The 17917-nt window shown below is 40.4% G+C and overlaps 1 protein-coding gene across 1 annotated transcript in view; it reads right to left on the bottom strand.

The window, feature by feature from the left end:
* The window catches only part of LOC123744935 (nephrin-like), a 425786-nt gene that overhangs the window by 11966 nt on the left and 395903 nt on the right, over positions 1–17917 (bottom strand). Inside the window, exons 10-12 of the mRNA XM_069306333.1 lie at positions 17090–17259; positions 15781–15904; positions 1177–1289 (exon numbers count right to left, since the gene is read on the bottom strand). Of these exons, the coding sequence (XP_069162434.1) occupies positions 1177–1289; positions 15781–15904; positions 17090–17259 (407 nt within the window). The remainder of the gene's footprint in view (positions 1–1176; positions 1290–15780; positions 15905–17089; positions 17260–17917) is intronic.

Genomic DNA, 17917 nt, shown 5'->3' with positions numbered 1-17917 from the left:
AAGTTCATACCATGACCTGCATGGGAAGAAGGGAGGGAATGGGGGTAAAGAGCGGAAAGGGGAAGGGGTATCGGGACACGAATGGCAAGTGGAAGAAGGGGTAAAGGAATAGGAAAGGGGTAAGGAAGGGGGGGAGCATAAAGGAATAGAGGAAGGGAAAAAAAGGAAATTGAAAAGGCGTTGGAAGTGAAAGGTGGGAGGAAGAGAATGGGAAATAGAGAGGGTATGGTGAAAGGAAAAGAAAGTGAAAGAGCAAGGAATGGAGTAAGGAAACGAAATGGCAAGATGACGGAAAAGAGGGGATGGTAGGAGGAGAAAGTGGTAGGTGAGCAGGTATATTAGTACAACTGCTGTTGTCCTCAGAAGACAGCAGATTTAATTAAAGGAGTTTCATTAAGGTGTAATATGTTACTATATCCCAGGCGTGAGTGTGGCATCCGCCGCTATCTCGCTCGAGAGACGATGTCGAGTTATCGCCATTGGAGCTCGCAAGATTTCTTAAGCCTTACTCTCCTTTTGTTTAATAGGATTTTTTTTTTACCTTCCTGTGGCTTAAATATAATTCAAAAGGGCGTAACAAGGTATCACAGCTCTATTTTTTATTTCAAATTTTCTTTGACATTTATAAATTATTAATGAAATACTGATCCTTAGTGGATACACCTAACGCTGTCCTCTCCTCTCCTATGTTGGAATCTGTCACCACTTAGCCAGTAACCGGGTTCGTTTCATGTCAAACTTTATATGGGAGGGGGGCTAATATAGTGACCTTTCCTTACCAGATCTAACCCTGATTCATAGGCAAGTTATTAAGAACTGTCAGTAATAGTCAATCAAACGGGAATGGGGATAAACAACACTAAGCAATGTAGGTACCCCTCACTCGGATCTCAGGTAGATACCCCTCACTCTGTCCCCCAGGTAGGTACCCCTCACTCTGACCCCCAGGTAGGTACCCCTCACTCTGACCCCCAGGTAGGTACCCCCTCACTCTGACCCCCAGGTAGATACCCCTCACTGTGATTCCCAGGTAGGTACCCCTCACTCTGACCCCAGGTAGGTACCCCTCACTCTGACCCCAAGTAGGTACCCCTCACTCTTACCCCCAGGTAGGTACCCATCACTGTGACTCCTACGAGATATTACTCACTCAGTACCTCAGGTAAGTTCACCTACCTCCATGTAGAATGTCTGGGGAAGACCGCCGTCGAAAGCCGCTACACACTCCACCTCGATGGTGTCCGTCGTCTGGTTGGCGATGGAGCAGTTCTTGGGAGGGTCCGGCGGCCCTGCCGACGAGAAACAATGGGTTTTTATAAATCAAATGAATCCTACGGAAGACAGTCGCATACTAACTGCCCTCTGATAGGAAATCTGATCCTATTGATTGTAGAGCTGAGTAATGTAAGCACCAACCGGATCGGGATGAGGTGAGGGAGCACACCTACAGGGGGATGGGTCTACCTATGTTCGGCAGTTGTATTTATGTAATGCTATTATACCTATGCAGGCGATGAGTCACAATAACGTGGCTAAAGTAAGTTGACCAGACCACACACTAGAAGGTGAAGGGACGACGACGTTTCGGTCCGTCCTGGATCATTCTAAATTCGATTAAAAAAGCGACTTTAGAATGGTCCAGGACGGACCGAAACGTCGTCGTCCCTTCACCTTCTAGTGTGTGGTCTGGTAATCTATTATACCTATTTACAGTGGTTCTATATACGATATCAATTTACATTCACACCAAGCAATGTTTCTAAATTTATGTGATGGTTTTAACTACGCTTGATAGTTTTCCAAATACCGATGGTTCTTCCAATTTGAAATGCCTTAACCAGCATTCGAAGGTTCTTGCTACTTACGATTGTTTTGGCTTCACTCGAGAGCTGTACTATGTACAATTATTTTATCTACGAACGATAGTTTTATCATGGCACAATGTACATACATACATACAGAGAATAATGCGTGAATCCATGATTCGGTCCTATGTCATCATCTACTAATGTGAAGTAGAATTCAGCATTTGTGTAGAATTCCGCGAAACAATTTTGTTCAACCAATTTAATTTTATATTTCTAACAAATAATGACAACTTATTATATAATCATCATTTCAACTTCATTTAAGACGTCAGCGATATGTTTATACAAGGAACGTGGATATTTTTTTATTTATATTTTTGTGTGAATTTTTTTATAAACAATTTTACATATGGATAAAACATCATTAGGATAACAAACAACACGAAAAGAAAGGGCAGCAGTTCTAATGGGGGAAAAAATTTAATAACCCCCATTAAGCCGAACCTTACTGGCCGACTGTTAAATGCCGTTTGTCGTTCGCTCGCTACCGTTATGCAATTCCCGTTATTAACGAACTTCAATAACAGCATTAGACAATTCCGTTCCATCGGGGCGCTAAGAGTCTCGGGGAATTCGAGCTATTTAATGCTGATCCTAAATCATTTCAATAATGTGTACAACGAAGTAACTCGCTCGTATGACACGGTTAAGGGGCAACTCGCACTAATGTTCTTGTATTCCTCTGCTCGATTTTACTTTATGGATGATTTCCATTCGTAGTACAGTATTGTGAAATGCTGGAGAGGAAGAGAGAGAGAGAGAGAGAGAGAGAGAGAGAGAGAGAGAGAGAGAGAGAGAGAGAGAGAGAGAGAGAGAGAGAGAGAGAGAGAGAGAGAGAGAGAGAGATAGAGAGAGAGAGAGAGAGAGACAGAGAGAGAGAGATAGAGAATGAGAGAGAATATCTTGAGAAAGAATCCTTTCTCAAGACTAGTAAAAAGAAATGCATACCTCCTTCCTTTCCCCCGACTTCGCTCCGGTACCAGGTGCCTCAAGATAAGAGACATCTCCCTCCCTCAGTAGTATCACCAAACACAAGGTGCTACAAGGAACTACCAATAAAAAATTGCCTCTTCATGAGCAAAGCCATTTACTCACTCGAATAATAAAACAAACGCCTGGTTTTCCTGCCATGTGCTTAGGAAGATCTTTGAAAACATGATCGTAATTAGACCAGGATAGCACTTTGATAAGAAAAGTTTACATAATGACCTATAATTTGTCTTTAGAGAAACTATACCACCTTAGATCTGATACTGAAGATGACTACGAAATATAACAAGAGTCTTGGCTGCACAAATAATGCACCGTTAGAGTTCTCGATACTGCTGTACCATATGATAGACTTTCAGCAATGATTTTGTGTCTCTGTTTAGGTAACTTGGAATTTATGACGATTTTCTGTATCTTCTTGAAAATTCTTTAATAAAAAACGAGCAATTCAGTATATTAACAGATCACTGAAGTGCAAAATGAGAGTTTTTACACCCTAAAATTAACAGATGAATTATTTGCAAATAAAATATAGAGCCTGAACTCATGTGAGAACTAAATTACCCAACATTCCCAACGCATTGCTTCTCTGGAGAATAAATGGCCTCTAAAGGAGGTGTCATATGTGGCAACCTATACACGAAAAGAGAAAGTTGGACGTAAGTCACATAAAAATATCGTTGTATTATGGAACTCGTTTTCACAACATAATGACAACAGAAACATTTGGTCAGAATTTAAGTACTATGTAAATGAACGGATAATAGCAAAACTATTTTATCCAGTATTTTCCCCAACCAACACAGGTATATTTATCGATGTGTGACAACTTCCAATTTGCAAAATACTATCATTATTTTGTTGAAGCTCTTACTAATATTTTCTAGTATCCTTAAGTTTATTTTGTAAATTTTGTTTGGTTGTGCAAATAAGAAAAAAACGGCTAGCATAAATTTTCCCTTTTAACTTTCACTCGCTAATGGCATCATGGTTTATAAAACACGGAGCTAAAGCACCGCTTGACATCCTGAAACGTTTTTGAAATGTTTCGGCGTTACTTCCTCACTCCAGTTTATAGTTCACATTTTAAACTTGTCGTTTGTCAAACCATTTCTGCGAATTAAACCCTCTACAAAAGCAATGTGCATGTTACGGCTAATATTTTGATTATTGTTTATATTCCAAAGTTAATCGGCAGAAGGATGTGCGTAAATCAATAAAATTTAGGAAACGCGATTGGGTAGCAAGAGAGAAAGTTAGAGAGGAGCAGCTAGCACAATACAATTCATTCTTTTACCGGTACAAAATCAACAATATCACTGAATACAAAGGTAGGACCCACTACAAAAATACAGTCAAAAACGTTAGAGGACAATTGAATAGTTTTACTGGCCTCAGCAGCGAGCCATTGTACTGCCGTAGAATTGACTAAGCTACTTTCCAAAAAAAGATATAAGAAATTGTAAAAAGAGTCCAGCGAAATAAAGATAGATAATGGGGAAGGTTAATGCGCTAAATAGAGATAAAAGTATACCATAAAAGTATAATCACTTAGATAGAACCATAAAAGTGTTTTCACTTAGAGAAAACCCTAAAACGCAGACGAAGAGTCACAATAACGTGGCTGAAATATGTTGACCATATTTTGATGACACAATCGACTTAAGAATGGTCCAGGACGGACCGAAACGTCGTCATTCCTTACAAGTGTGTGGTTTGGTCAACAAAAACCCTAAAAGTGTGCTCACACGGAGTGACCCATAAAAGTGTGTCCATTTAAGAACTATAAAGAGTAAAAATATGAAGATGAGATTTCACGCGCACTTTCTGCGAAATTTTGAAAAGTTTTACTAAATAATTGATGTTCTCTGTGGGAATTAAATGTTTATATAATGTAACTATAATTCAATATAAATCACTGCCAAAAATACTAGATGTTATCTCGATGTTATATATATAAATTAACGTTATAAGATGAATTAATATATGAATTAATATATACGTAAATTAATATATGATCAAGCGGTAACAAATTTATCACCAATCTGTGAACTTTGTGTTTGAGTAAATTATTGCCCAGTTGAAGTCTTTACACAGACTCACTAGTTACCAATAAAAAGTATTTGTAATATCTTATTATTAACATAGCCTTAAAGTTGCAAAATTTTCTCTCATATTTTGACGACATAAAAAAAAGCCTATTTTTATAGAAGCCTATGTGTCCTGAGCCTAACATGTATCATACTTGAAAAAAACGTTCTCAGTATAAAATGGAAACTGAATTGAGGGTAAGGGACTTAAAAATCCCCGCTAATGCTATGTGTGTGCTATGTGTGTGTGTGCTTTTCTACGTATACAAAGTTATTATGAAGGGTGAGAACAGTTTAGGCAGCATATCATTTGCTCAGTAATTTGCGAGAATGTTGTTCATTTCATTTCGGTGAAGAATTTTGTTGTTTATAAGAAACTCTTTTTAAAGTATGAAATAAAGGTCAACGTGTGCTTATTTCGAGCTTGTGTGTTTCATCTCAGCGCTGTTCTGGGCGTCTCACTGCACGGACCACTCGCATACAGACGACACACAATTGCCCTCGCTGCTCTTGCTTTGCGCTGCGAACCTTCCTCGTGTTTCGGTTTTTGTGATATTTTCGTATTTTCTCTCTCTCTCTCTCTCTCTCTCTCTCTCTCTCTCTCTCTCTCTCTCTCTCTCTCTCTCTCTCTCTCTGTCTCTCACTCTCTCTCTCTCTCTCTCTCTCTCTCTCTCTCTCTCTCTCTCTCTCTCTCTCTCTCTCTCTCTCTCTCTCTCTCTCTCTCTCTCTCTCTCTCTCTCTCTCTCTCTCTCTCTCTCTCTCTCTCTCTCTCTCTCTCTCTCTCTCTCTCTCTCTCTCTCTCTCTCTCTCTCTCTCTCTCTCTCTCTCTCTCTCTCTCTCTCTCTATCTCTCTCTCTCTCTCTCTCTCTCTCTCTCTCTCTCTCTCTCTCTCTCTCTCTCTCTCACACACACACACACACACAGTTCCAGCTCAGTTCTCGCTTTCTAGTTTGAATAATAATAATAATAATAACAATAATAATAATAATAATAATAATTTATTTAGGAACAGTACATACACAGTTGCAGCGTTACAGTACAAACATTCTGTTACATTTCAAGATAGAGGTAGTACATACAATACCTAAAGCCACTAGTACGCATAGCTTTTCGGGCAAAGGTTCAAAGTTCATAGGTTTAAAGGTTCAAAGCAAATAGGTTCCTTCGTGATTCTCTCACTTCAGCCTTTGTACGAATACGGTGGCAAGCCTCCCAAAGTTCTTGAACATTTAGCAAACTGTTTAGCAAAGTGATGTATTCTCCAGAATTGCTCTGGCATAAGTTGCTGATGTAATTCTGAGTGGCTCATGTAATTATCTTCCAAAAGACTGCACATTATGTTTGCTTATCGTTAATAACCACAATTATGCGTAAGGTGCGTGCGTCAACAGGTTCATCACTGTCACTGTTATGCGTAGGTTGCGTGCGTCAACAGGTACACGGTCACTGTTATGCGTAGGTTGCGTGCGTCAATAGGTACACGGTCACTGTTATGCGTAGGTTGCGTGCGTCAACAGGTACACGGTCACTGTTATGCGAAGGTTGCGTGCGACTACAGGTGCACGTCGCTTCTTTGTTTCTCCTCTGGCGCTATTTTCCAGAAGAGCCGGAGAAGGTAAGATGAAAAAACGAGAAACATTGAAGGAAAACTTAGCTTGAATGTATATAAATGTATTTGGTATTTTAGCTCAGCATATTAAATATTCGTTAATTTGTACAATATCTTCAATAATTGTTAATGTTCGACACTGGCAAACGTGCTAGAAAGCTCTCGTACGTGCTGGGAGATTCTGTACGTGTTTGGGCTGAGAGAATCTGTACATAAATGTACAAATATTCCAATCACTTTTGCAGACTTGAACTTAGAAGCAGGAGAAATTTTATATTCAAATTTCAACTTCCCAATTACCTGTCAATTAATGAAAATGTTTCCAATTGCGCATTTATTTGTTATGGAAAATCGCAACACGAAATCATTTGTTGCTTGACATTCATGGACCGCTAGGTGGTCAGAGTGCAATGTTGCTCAATGTGAAATGTTGCAATGTTGCTCAATGTGAAATGTTGCAATGTTGCTCAAGGTGGCAACAACTCGTGTGTGTGAGTACTCACCCAGTTGTTGTTGTAGGGGTTGAGCTCTGGCTCTTTGGTACCGCCTCTCAACTGTCAATCAACTGTGTATTCACCTAATTGTGCTTGCGGGGGCTGAGCTTTGCTCTAAACTGTCAATCAACCGTTACTAACTACTAACTAACTATTTTTCTCCACACACACACACACAAACATGCACCCAGGAAGCACCTCCGTAACAGCTGTCTAACTCCCAGGTACCTATTTACTGCTAGGTAACAGGGGCATTCCGAGTGAAAGAAACTTTGCCCATTTGTTTCTACCTGGTCCGGGAATCGAATCCATGCCACAGAATTACGAGTCCTGCGCGCTGTCCGCTCAGCTACCAGGCAGGAGGAGTGTCTATGTGTGTGTGTGTGTGTGTGTATGTGCGTGTGTGTGTGTGTGTGTGTGTGTGTGTGTGTGTGTGTGTGTGTGTGTGTGTGTGTGTGTGTGTGTGTGTGTGTGTGTGTGTGTGTGTGTGTGTGTGTGTGTGTGTTTCTGTGTGCGTGTGTGTGTGTGTGTGTGTGTGTGTGTGTGTGTGTGTGTGTGTGTTTATTTTCATGTATTATATTGATGGCCTATTTAGCTTTCATTCGAGGAACTCATCGCATCTCTCAAGGCAAAATATATCGTGAGAACGTTTCTTCCCATTAAAACGAATGTTGTCATTTTAGAATTTACATTTGGCCACATAATTCCACAGTGGCCTTGCGTGTCTTCGGTAGCTCTGGCTCGCCAGGCAGCGACACTATCAAGCGAGTGACTATTATTTTTAGGACAGGATCTTCCATCAGAAGGCCTCGAGGTGCTCTTCGTTCCTCATTTAACATATTTGTTTCTCTTCCTTTTTTTCACTATTTTGTAATTTGTCGAGTACATAAATTGCTATTTTATATTTCTAACTAGAAAGTATTGAACAATTATAAAATCTATGAGAGGAAGTAAACTCATTCTTATCCATATATGTTGACGATGCCTCTGTCTCACATACGCTAATGAGGAGAATTGAACTGAAGAGGAATGAAGAACAGGATAAACTAGACATTCTTCAGAGATGATCTGAGAAATGGATTCTAGAATTTACTTCTGGCAATTGCAAGGTTATGAGGATAGTACTTGGAGTAAGAAGACCTCAAATACAGTACAGGAAATGGAAAGGCAACATTCCATTTTTTTGATAAAGTGAAAGACATAGGAGTTGACGTAACTGGAGATCTAAGATCAGAGGGACACATCAGCAGACTAACTATGACAGTACAAGCCATATTGGCAAACGTTCGGTTATTTTTCAGGAACTTCGACAAAGATCCATTTTGAGCTTTCTATACATCCTTCGTGAGATCTATTTTTCAGTATACAGCCCAAACATGGAACCTCTACCTAAAGAAACACGAAACAAAACTAGAAACAATAAAAAATTTGCTAGAAAAAGTACCTCCTAAGTAAGCTCAGGAGAATAATCTGTGAAGAAAGACAGAAGGAACAAGACTTGTTCCATCAAATATAATGCTGTATAAGATACTAAAAGGTATTGAAAATGTTATATGTAGAAATAATGTTCAACTTAGAGAACAGTAGATCGAGAGGACGTAATTGAAACCTGGAAAAACAAATGAGTCATAGAGATGTCAGAAAGATATCTTTCAGTCTCAGAGTCGTAAATATAAGTAGAACGGAGTTGATGAGGATTCTAACGAAGCTAATTATATACACAATTTTAAACTTAAATATGATGATAAAAACGAGTGAAAATAGACACTGCAATGAACACACGCACGCACACACACACACACACACACACACACACACACACACACACACACACACACACACACACACACACACACACACACACACACATCACCCGTCGGTCACATAATCAAGTTCTATTGCAGAACATATGGCAGATAGAGGAATAAAAACAAATGAGATGGATGCATCACACTCTGCACAGATAATAATGGGTTATTACTATTTCATGCCACATTGACGTCTCTGCAACATTTTTTTCAGATGCTTAACCCAATATTTTCGTTCCGTACGTTACATATTCCTTCCTTGTTACCTATATCCTGTAGTCACTTTGTGCAAGACTTTACCTTAAGTCTCCTCTCCCATAAGCTGTTTGCCAGACAGATTTCTCCTCCGTCCCAATCTGTTTACCAATCAATATTCTTAACTTCTCATACTTTTTTCTGACTTTACCAACGTTTTACCTCACAGCTTTCTTTCTGAAGAAGCTTTATCAGGCGATAATCATTACCTTTAGCTTACCTGCTTTACAGTATTTTCGGGTTTTCATCAGCATGACACACACACACACACGCGCGCTCTCTCTCTCTCTCTGGTAACTATTGAGGTATTACTATCTATGAAGTACTGGCATGCTAGCGAGGAAGCACTTGCATACTATTGAGGATGCAAATAATATATATATATATATATATATATATATATATATATATATATATATATATATATATATATATATATATATATATATATTGCTATATTTTGGGAGCAGGCTTTCTCTAATTCCCATGTCATTAAACACAACAGAATTTGGACTATTGTTCATTTCCTTTTGGATATTTTCCATTTTAGGCAAATATCTTATACCATCTGGAGGGTGAGGGAACACTAGTTCAATTAATCTTCCCATTTTTATTGTTCGATGTTTCGTCAACAATGTGACATCTTAAGGAGTACACTGTTGAACTGACGAAGGTATACTGAGCTTACAAGGTTATTGTTGTTGTTGTTATAGATTCAGCTACTCAGAACAAGTTCCAAGTAGCACGGGCTATGGTGAGCCCGTAGCTTACCTGACACAGGAGCAGGGCAAGAGTCCCGGGCTATGGTGAGCCCGTAGTAGACTTACCTGGCACAGGAGCGGACCTGTTATCTGACTTACAAGGAAAAATCTAGACATTTATAAGTGTGGGTACCCCCTCTCGCTCCCTGATGAACAAAACACTCCTAATAGTAGGTTTATAATAGTGTGTGTGTGTACTCACCGAATTGTATTCACCTAATTGTGCTTGCGGGGGTTGAGCTCTGGCTCTTTGGTTCCGCCTGTCAACCGTGAATCAACAGGTGTAGAGGTTATCTACAATTGAAACTGTGTATGGAGTCAGCCTCCACCACATCACTTCCTAATACATTCCATTTGTCAACCACTCTGACACTAAAAAAGCTCTTTCTAATATCTCTGTGGCTCATTTGGGCACTCACTTTCCACCTGTGTCCCCTAGTGCGTGTGCCCGTTGTGTGTGTGTGTGTGTGTGTGTGTGTGTGTGTGTGTGTGTGTGTGTGTGTGTGTGTGTGTGTGTGTGTGTGTGTGTGTGTGTGTGTGTGTGTGTGTGTGTGTGAATATGATAATACGACTGACAGCTAGGTTTCACACAAACACGTGTTAAGTAATCTGTTTCAGGAATTTGTACACCAGTTGCTTGATTGACAGTTGAGAGGAAGAACCGAAGAGCCGAAGCTCAACCCCCCCCCCTCGCAAGCACAACCAGGTCAGTGTGTGTGTATACAATGTAAACTCGTACAAACTGGTGTACACGTGATGAATGTAGGTATGCATTCATTACTAGCAATTGTTTCCCTTATTGTATTAGCACTTTGCATATGTTCGGCAAACTGTGTGTAACAGGTTTTAATTAATGCATAAATATACAGATGTATGCGTGGGATTATTTGCCAATATATAAAAATATAGAATATATAGGTGAGCAGTTTTTGGGGAAGGGAAAGGGAATGGAACTAGCAGGAGTAAGCGCCAAGCCATTACGGCTATATAGCACTTGGAAGCGGTCAGGATAAGGATTTGAGATGGGACGGGGGGAAGGAATGGTGCCCAACCACTTGGACGGCCGGGGATTGAACGCCGACCTGCATGAAGCGAGAACGTCGCTCTACCGCCCAACCCAAGTAGTTGGGCAAAGAGGGGGGGAGGGAGGAATGGTGTCCAATCACTTGGACTGGACGGTAGAGCGACGGTCTCGCTTCATGCAGGCCGGCGTTCAATTCCCGATCGTTCAAGTGGCTAGGCACCATTCCTCTCCCCCCGTCCCATCCCAAAGCTTCATCCTGATCCTTTCAAGTGCTATATAGTCTAATGGCTTGGCGCTTTCTCCTGATAGTTCCCTTCCCCTTTCCCTTGCCAATAATTACTCACCTATATATATATTTTCTTACAAGGGAAGCTTCGGCTACTGGGCTCCAGATTTCAATCGCCAGTCACGTTGTGGCTGTGTGTGTGTGTGTGTGTGTGTGTGTGTGTGTGTGTGTGTGTGTGTGTGTGTGTGTGTGTGTGTGTGTGTGTGTGTGTGTGTGTTGTGCGAGGGGACAGGGGGGGATAAGGGAAGCTGTGACAATGGGAAGGTGAGGTGTTTGTGTATGAGAGTGTATGTGATATTCATTTAACTCAGTTCTTAATATGTTTTTATGCTGTCGCAGATGTGTCTGTTTGTTTGACAGGTTCAAAAGGTTTATTTTCTTGTGTTGAATGCACAATTATGTTTCTCGTATACCTGTCAATGCGGCGGTTGGATAATATTAATAATTTCATGAGCGATTGTTATACAATAACACACTGAATACAATAACTTTTATATATCCAATTTATCATTTTCAAACTAAAATTAAAATGCTTTAAGTTTTAACATTTTCTAAGTGTTAGTTATTCTAATTGAAAATCATCGATTTCCTATGGGTCAGTTATTCACCAATATTAACAAGGTCAAATTATCACACGATATTTGAAGGGGTAGTTATCGTATGATACACCAATAGAAAGCAATCATAAGACATTCCCACTAGACGTTATCATTTTAAATAACCAGGACAACAAATCATAATGTTCCACTGCCAAGTAGCGGTACAAAATTCCATTTGTAACTATTATTTATCTAAGATTACATTATTACACAATATTACTTGGATATATTATCCGTTACTCATGTGTTCGCTCTACTACGGTACATTTATATTTAGATTCTTCTATATATCCTATGTCGCTTTTCATCCACCTCTAAGTCATTTCCAGCTATTCTTCTGCCCAGTTTTCCTTTTTATCTGCATGTTCTTCATGCTCCTTGTGAGTGATTTAAATCTCAAAGAAGGCTGATGGTAGAGAAATTTAGAAATTAACACTGGTATGCCAAGAGCTCAGTTCTCCGACTCCTTCAAGCTCAGACGTGCACCACCCCGAGTGTGGGAAGGATGTGTCTAGGAACTTTTCACATTTAATAGTATTTGCAAGAAATTCTTATGTACTTATGTCGTATTTGACTGTTGACAAGACTTTGATATATTTTTGCCAGTATAATAAGCTCAGTTACATTCAAGTGCCGGCTTGACTATTTATTACTCAGGGGTTCAGATCCAATGTTCGTGATAATTTACATGTAAATTTCACATGACTTTGATGTTTTTTCTCTCTGATATTTTAGCTGTAAAATGGCATTTTATTTTACATAGGCATATAATATATAGTTATTTCTCGTACTGATGTGCCTAGTGAGCTATATAATTTGCATTCGCTTTTCTTTATTAAAACAATTTAACACATCTGTCAATAATTTAAAATTGTTACGCTTAATGTGATTCACATGTGAACATTCTTAACATTTTATTTTAATAATAATTTATTTTGTGACCAAGCATATTTCTTGGTCTATATATAATTATTGTGATCAATTAAACCATGACATTGTTAACAACAACAAGATATTGCAACATCTTGGAAACACAAGGAATGTTGAAAATTAATCTGAGATAACATTTTAACCAAGTTCACCACACCTAATAATATATTCAACTACTGTCTGAAACACATAACAATCGGGTACCAAATTATATTTATAACATTATATTTGGGGGATTATTTCACAGATTGATGTTTGAATTAATTAGGCAACCAACGCATTACTGAATACTATACTAAGGGTTCTAGCAACATTGAAGAGAGCAGCACTCAAGAGAGAAGCACTTCCATCAGCACTCAAGAGAGAAGCACTTCCATCAGCACTCAAGAGAGAAGCACTTCCATCAGCACTCAAGAGAGAAGCACTTCCATCAGCACTCAACATTTGCAAGGAGTAAAACTACTAGATAAGTACCCATGCTAAATGACACTGTCTTATGTGTTAATTTAATTGTCAGGTGTACAATTGTTTAAGGCCTAAGATTTAATTTGTGTTAATACGTTGCAAATATCATCTAATTGGTCGATTGCGTTACGAATACAACGCAATAGGTGAGAGGACTGGTTGCCCAATGATGGTTCAAGTTTGTTTAGCCTAACCCAAGCGGTTGCCTGGCTGTTAGAAAGTTTTCTAGATAGGAGACTTCTATCCAAAGGACTGATAGATTGTGAACGTTTCTTAGTGCCGATTTATCTGGCTCATCCCTCAAGAGTCACCTTGTACTCTTCTTGTTTTCATATATCACTTCATCCCGAGAACACATTCATCTCGAGTAAAGTAACAGTTAATTGTTGTAGTGGAATAGGTGCCTAGGATCATAAGAAAATATATGTTCCCATGTGCGTACAAATGAGCGCGTGAGCGCGCGCACACAAAACCATTTCAATTACACATTTATATACTTAAGTACATATTACATATATATTGACAAGCATTTTGAGTACAGTTTGCTATTATTCCATTTTCACACACCTAAACACATACGCACATACATAAACACATATGCGTAAACACATAAACACCTAATTCCGTACTCAAAAACATACGTACATACCAGTCCTGTTGACCAGACCACACACTAGAAATTGAAGGGACGACGACGTTTCGGTCCGTCCTGGACCATTCTCAAGTCGATTGTGTCCTGCATACACACACATAACTTCCAATATACAACTTCGCTCTATTCAACTTTGCGCGACGAGCAAGAGTTGCCGATACAGATGTGCAAAAAAGAAGATTTTTTCAAAGCTAATTGGAGGTCCTGTAATCGCTCCAGCAGCATACATTCACAATCGACTTGAGAATGGTCCAGGACGGACCGAAACGTCGTCGTCCCTTCACCTTCTAGAGTGTGGTTTGGTCAACATGCTTTAGCCACGTTATTGTAACTCATCGCCTGCATACATTCCCTTTTGCTTCCACCCAGATGCGACTTGGGATATATGCTAGTGACATCACTGAATCTTTTGTTAGACTTTAGAGGCCAGTCCTGAGCCAAACGTCTTATAGAGTAAGGACTATTTTTCTCTTACAGAGGTGGAAACAAGAACAGATGACTTCTGACTCATGTTATCAAGCTCATCGCTCTCTTCTCACATATATCTTAAGGGCCGACCCCTACTAATTTACAATGGAATATCATAGTCTAATTGGTTTACAGTCTCTCCTCCAATTACTGGTGGCTTAACAAGGCCGAACAGTTAATGACTGGTGCCCATTTGTCTCACCCTGTTCGTGTTCAGGGTTGAATCCCTACATCCCTTGCGTGGATAGTAATCAATTTCATCCTGTTAATGTAAGCAATTATCATATGACTTTCGTTACTAACTATGTCTTCCTACATTACAGACCAAACACTAATTTTACATAGGTGGGTCCAGGTACAGACGAATTTTGGCTCCAGTTAGCAGGCAGAGAACTTTCCCCTTTCCATTTTACATTGGTCCCAATGTAAGCTTTACCCTACTAGTTTTCCCTAAAAACACCCCCCATCCCCCCAACGGTTTTACTCACCAAATAATAATATAAAAAAGAGCAAAACGGACCAAAACAAATAATTATCGTTGCAAAGGGAGGTACCAAACATTTTAAGGATTTACGACTGGGCGCAATAAGAGAAAAACTCATAACCTCCCAAGTACGTACAATACAAGAGACTTTTATTGCCACATAAATGCTAAGATATGGCCCGTGATATTAGCGGGAGCTAAGACACTATCAGGGGAATCCTCAGGCACTCCTTGGGCCAGTAGTCGGAAGTTAGCGGAGAGAATGATGGAAGAAGGAGTGAAGGAAAGGAGAGTGGAGAGTAGGAAGAATGAAAAGAAGGAAGAGTGAAGAGAAGGAAGGGTAGAAGAAAAGGAAGAGTGAAAGAGAGAGAGGAAGGGAGAAAGAAAAGAAAAGTGAAACGAAGAGTGAATAGAAAGAAGGATGAAGAGAGGAATTGGGGAATTAAGGGGCATTTAGGACGAAGGGAAAGAAGAGTGATTGGGAGGAAGGAGGGCAAGGAAAAGAAGGGTTTATCGATGGAAGGTTTAATGTAAAGAAGGATGAAAGAGGAGAAATTGAGGTTTTGTAAGAGATATATATAAGATTATGCTACAAGGAAATAAGTCTCTATCTCTCTCTCTCTCTCTCTCTCTCTCTCTCTCTCTCTCTCTCTCTCTCTCTCTCTCTCTCTCTCTCTCTCTCTCTCTCTCTCTCTCTCTCTCTCTCTCTCTCTCTCTCTCTCTCTCTCTCTCTCTCTCTTTCTCTCTTTCTCTCTCCCTTTCTCCCACTCATGCTCTGTCTCAGTGTCTCTCTATCTCTCTATCTCCCACGGTCAGAAAATTATGTCATGAAAATTTAGGAGCCATTATTTATTGAAAGGAGAGAGCGGCACTGGGGCCGACCATGATTGGTCTATGACACCCCCATACCATTCATATGTCATTGTGAAAAGTTTTGGTGAGTGTTATATGTAAAACGTTCACGTTTTGCTTCCTGCCACAATAACGTTGTACTCACCTGCAGCAATGATGGCAAACCCACACGGAACACTCTGCTCGCCTATTTCGTTGAAAGCCCAGCAGAGGAGCGTACCGTAGTCCAGATGGCTCTTGGGGGCGTAGCTGGCCACCGAGAGAAAGTCCTGTGTTTGGGAGAGAGTAAGAGAGAGAGAATTAGAGAGAGAAAGAGATAAGGAATTAAAAAGAGAAAGAGAGAGAGAGAGAGAGAGAGAGAGAGAGAGAGAGAGAGAGAGAGAGAGAGAGAGAGAGAGAGAGAGAGAGAGAGAGAGAGAGAGAGAGAGAGAGAGAGAGAGAGAGAGAGAGAGAGAGAGAGAGAGAGAGAGAGAGAGAGAGGAAGAAACAGCTAATGACATGGGGAATATTAACTATGACGTCCGAGTCACGAAGTTGTTTAGTTTTGTTTTACTTCCTAACTAAAAAAAAAAACAGCGTTGGAAAACTAAAGTTTCTAGCTGAAAGTTAGCAGTGCAGCTAATGGAACTGAACTTAAATTACCTCTGAAGGTAATGCTTTTGATTATAAGTAATCCCTTAATCTAATGTGGTCGAACTTAGGTTACCTAAGCTAATATAATTTAGCTTAAAAGTTTTCGAGAAAATTTATTCCTGTAAATATTAATGTTTTCTTAAGCTTATGGTCTTTTATGTTATATAATAATATTGTCACATTAGGATCGCGAGGTTATTGTATTGTGAACTATAATACATTTCCTAATTTTATATACGGAATTCAGGATTTGATTTTGTTTCTCCCAATGTGGAATGCATAAGTGGATTTCACTGTAGTCATTCAGGCAATCAAGCTGCTATTTTCCTCACCATGCATTGATTTACTTTAAGGAAAGCGTTTTTTCATAGATAATTGGGAATGATATACGTAAAATGATAAAGTTAACAATGGCCTGTAGGAATTGTTTATCAAGGTTTAAATAACGTTGATTTTAGTCCTTTTTTTGCAAACAAATTGATAACGATTGTAAGGAATTATCATTTTTTATTGTATTGTATTGTCAGTAAAACCTTAATATTAAGTTTGATTTTGCCTCAACAATATCATCTTAAGAGAGAATGCTTTTATTCATGAAGATGGAAGGTGACATAATATGTGTCAGGTGATGCTTGGAAATGAAGTTCCTTCACCTTGAGAACAGGATTCCCGACGCCAAAATGACTCGCCTGAAGGAGGCGAGTCACCTACAGGTCAATGAAGTTAAGATGATTCCCATACAGGCCAAAAAAAATTATATGGAAGACAACATGGCTCACGTGGAGGCCTCGGTGATGGCCCAGGAGGCCAAGGTGGCTCACCTGGGAGGTGACGGCGGAGGCTGGGATGGGCAGGTGCTCGGAGGTGTTGTTGAAGGTCCAGCGGAAGGTGACGGGTCCCGGGCTGGCCTCCACCTCACACGTGACGCTGGCTGGCTCGTGCAGCGCCGTGCCGTAGATGGTCTTGCTGTGACGCCGGCAGTACGGCTTGTCTGTGGGTACAGCACGGTACAGTTAGTGTGTGACGGCGGCAGTACGGCTTGTCTGTGGGTACAGCACGGTACAGTTAGTGTGTGACGACGGCAGTACGGCTTGTCTGTGGGTACAGCACGGTACAGTTACTGTGTGACGGCGGCAGTACGGCTTGTCTGTGGGTACAGCACGGTACAGTTACTGTGTGACGACGGCAGTACGGCTTGTCTGTGGGTACAGCACGGTACAGTTACTGTGTGACGGCGGCAGTACGGCTTGTCTGTGGGTACAGCACGGTACAGTTACTGTGTGACGCCGGCAGTACGGCTTGTCTGTGGGTACAGCACGGTACAGTTACTGTGTGACGCCGGCAGTACGGCTTGTCTGTGGGTACAGCACGGTACAGTTACTGTGTGACGCCAGCAGTACGGCTTGTCTGAGGGTACAGCACGGTACAGTTACTGTGTGACGCCAGCAGTACGGCTTGTCTGTGGGTACAGCACGGTACAGTTACTGTGTGACGGCGGCAGTACGGTTTGTCTGTGGGTACAGCACGGTACAGTTACTGTGTGACGCCTGCAGTACGGCTTGTCTATGGGTACAGCTCATAGTCGTTACTGAAAGGTATTCAGTTTCTAATAGGTACAGAGAGTGGGGGGAGGATGAAATGAACAGCTC

This window comes from Procambarus clarkii, chromosome 57 (genome assembly GCF_040958095.1).
Source record: "Procambarus clarkii isolate CNS0578487 chromosome 57, FALCON_Pclarkii_2.0, whole genome shotgun sequence".
Lineage (NCBI taxonomy): Eukaryota > Metazoa > Arthropoda > Malacostraca > Decapoda > Cambaridae > Procambarus > Procambarus clarkii.
This window is presented reverse-complemented; position numbering and strand designations above follow the sequence as displayed.